We start from the raw sequence: 2,900 nt of genomic DNA, 5'->3' as shown, positions 1-2,900 counted from the left end.
AATCGTCCCATAATGAGGTTATTCATTAAACTGCGATAGTGCCCATTGGGGCATGGTCGCACAGAAACTCCCATTTATGCACGTTTATGTTTTTTTTATAGCGCCAACCAGGTACAAACATCACAATACAATTACAATGCAGGGAATATGATAACACCGTAAAGTCAATGGGTAGTGCCCTGATCGGCACTATCGCAGTTTAATGACTAAAGCCTCGTCCAGGGTGATGCTGAGCTGGCGCAGGGTGGTGAAACGCATTGCTGCCATGTGCGTGGCCAGCGTGAGCGAGCGCCTGCGCCTGCACTGCGCTTAGCTGCTTGCAGAGGCAAGCAGATTTGATTATGCCGCTCGCTGGCGCGTCATGTGAGCGGCTCGCCCAATGAGGGCAAACCAGCTCCGTGACGTCACGGCCGCGCCCCCTGCGCGCACAACTAGCTGGCCATAAATCGCCCAGCAGAGCGCGTGACGTCACCGCATACGAGCACCAACGCGCTCACTCGCTGCCTAGCCGCAGCGTCCAGTGAACAGGAGCTGCCAGCTCATATTTATGGCCACTTAGGGGCTTAGTCATTAAACTGCGATAGTGCCCATCAGGGCACTACCCATTGACTTTACTGTTCCTCCTCTTACCCACTCAGCTCAAGCAGGACGCTTTTTAAGCTGACTCCCTCTGCTGACTTGGCTGACATGACAGAGAAGATCTGGGGGAATTTCAGCACCATGCACACCGTCAGGGTGCTCCAGTTGGCAAAGATCAGCATTTCTGACTGGGACCCCATGGCTTTTACTGGCAGGGAGGTGACCCAGCTCCAGCAGCAGTGTGCAGTCACTTAGTAAATAGCCTCATTTCCTCTTCCTCCTGCCAGAGGGGAGGGGAGAGCAGACAGCCGGGGTCTGACTCCTGCACTGTCACAACCGAGGCGGAAGAGACCAGGGGACGGGAGGTGTGGTATCTCCGAGGTTTTAATGAGGTTATGTACACAGGAAGAGCTGAGTGAGAGAGGGAGGGTGAATATTGAAGGAGAGAAAGAGGAAGGGGGGATATTGAAGGAGAGAGAGGGGAAGGGGGGATATTGAAGGAGAGAGAGAGGAAGGGGGGATATTGGAGGTGAGAGACAGGAGGGGGGATATTGGAGCTGTGAGAGAGGAAGGGGGGATATTGAAGGAGAGAGAGAGGAAGGGGGGATATTGGAGGTGAGAGACAGGAGGGGGGATATTGGAGCTGTGAGAGAGGAAGGGAGGATATTGAAGGAGAGAGAGGAAGGGGGGATATTGAAGGAGAGAGAGAGGAAGGGGGATATTGGAGGAGAGAGAGAGGAGGGGATATTGGAGGTGAGAGGAAGGGGGATATTGGAGGTGAGAGAGAGGAAGGGGGATATTGGAGGAGAGAGAGAGGAAGGGGGATATTGGAGGTGAGAGAGAGGAAGGGGGATATTGGAGGTGAGAGAGAGGAAGGGGGATATTGGAGGTGAGAGAGAGGAAGGGGGATATTGGAGGTGAGAGAGGAAGGGGGGATATTGGAGGAGAGGAAGTGAGGATATTGGAGGTGAGAGAGGAAGGGGGGATATTGGAGGTGAGAGAGGGGAAGGAGGATATTGGAGGTGAGAGAGAGGAAGGGGGATATTGGAGGTCAGAGAGAGAGAGGGGGGGATATTGGGGCTAAGAGTGGAGGGGGGCATTGCAGCTGTGAGAGAGGAAGGGGGGATATTGGAGGTGAGATGTGGCAGCTGAATACTTTGGGGATAAGAGTGGGCATTTTAGGGCAGAAAAGAGGGCACCAGAGAACAACTGAGTAAGAGAGAGGGTTCAACGCAGCATTCCATGCTAAATGCTATCTGCATTCCATAGGTATGACGCAGGGGGTCTCATGAGATGAACCGTGTTAATTTCATCTCCGGGACCCCCTGCTTCCCGAGATTCTTACCTCCTTAGGTGCTGCTGGTACTTCCTGGTTCTTAAATCTACCACAGCATACAGGCCACTTGGAAGCTGCGATGGATGATATTGTATCTGCCTATTGGCTCACGTCCTGCGGGAGAATTAAGCATCCATATTGTTTACTCAGCCGGGGATAGTACCGGGGGCATCTATCTCTGTAAGTAGGTATCTCGGAAAGCAGGGGTTCCCCAGAGCTGAAATTACTACAGTTTAGCCCCAAAGACTCCCTGCTTCATACCTACAGTAGAAGAAAACAAAACTCTAGGAGGAACTACACCTTTAAAAGCTGAGAGAGGGGGCATTGGACCTTAAAGCTGCCATTTTTATTCCCCCCCCCCCTTTATTATGAGTATCAATACAATCTACACAATAAGTAATTAGCTGAGTTGCCGATTGATCTGTTCTCCTGTGATCGATTGGCGAAGATTCGGCCCGAGGGTTCACTAAATGGCTGTCAGTGCAGCAGAAGAGGACCAAAGATGCAAAGTTCGGTGGGGAAGATCATGTGACCAGGTAGTCACTAGATACAAATGGTGCACTGCTAGAGAGGGGGCAGGGTTCAAAAAGGGGTGTGCCAGAGCCTGTTTCAGAAGAGGAAGGGGATGTGACTTTGTAAATGGTTGCTGTAGAAACAAAAAATGCTTGTTACATTATCTTATTATATATTAGTGAAAGCACTGTATGCCTGTCTGCATCTTCCTGTGTCCCTAGGGGAAATCTCATTGGTCCCTTGGCCCGCCCGCCCCCGCACCTCTGATTGGCCTGTGACGACACACACACACACACACACACCTCTCTCTCTCTCCCCCACCCCCATCACACTCACCTCCCCCCCTCAGCTCCCCCCCCCCCGGTGCTCCGCTCAGCTCCCCCCCGGTGCTCCGCTCAGCTCCCCCCCGGTGCTCCGCTCAGCTCCCCCCCGGTGCTCTGCTCAGCTCCCCCCTGGTGCTCCGCTCAGCTCC

General features: G+C 53.0%; 1 protein-coding gene across 1 annotated transcript in view; it reads right to left on the bottom strand.

Moving 5' to 3' along the window:
* Window positions 1-930, bottom strand: part of SLC66A3 (solute carrier family 66 member 3) — a 16,188-nt gene extending 15,258 nt beyond the window's left edge. Inside the window, exon 1 of the mRNA XM_075598364.1 lies at window positions 631-930. Within this exon, the coding sequence (XP_075454479.1) occupies window positions 631-779 (149 nt within the window). The 5' untranslated portion in view covers window positions 780-930. The remainder of the gene's footprint in view (window positions 1-630) is intronic.
* Window positions 931-2,900: the final 1,970 nt, after the last annotated feature.

This window comes from Ascaphus truei, chromosome 4, assembly GCF_040206685.1.
Source record: "Ascaphus truei isolate aAscTru1 chromosome 4, aAscTru1.hap1, whole genome shotgun sequence".
In the NCBI taxonomy this organism is placed as follows: domain Eukaryota; kingdom Metazoa; phylum Chordata; class Amphibia; order Anura; family Ascaphidae; genus Ascaphus; species Ascaphus truei.
The sequence above is the reverse complement of the archived record's forward strand: the minus strand, read 5'-3'. Positions and strand labels throughout refer to the sequence as shown.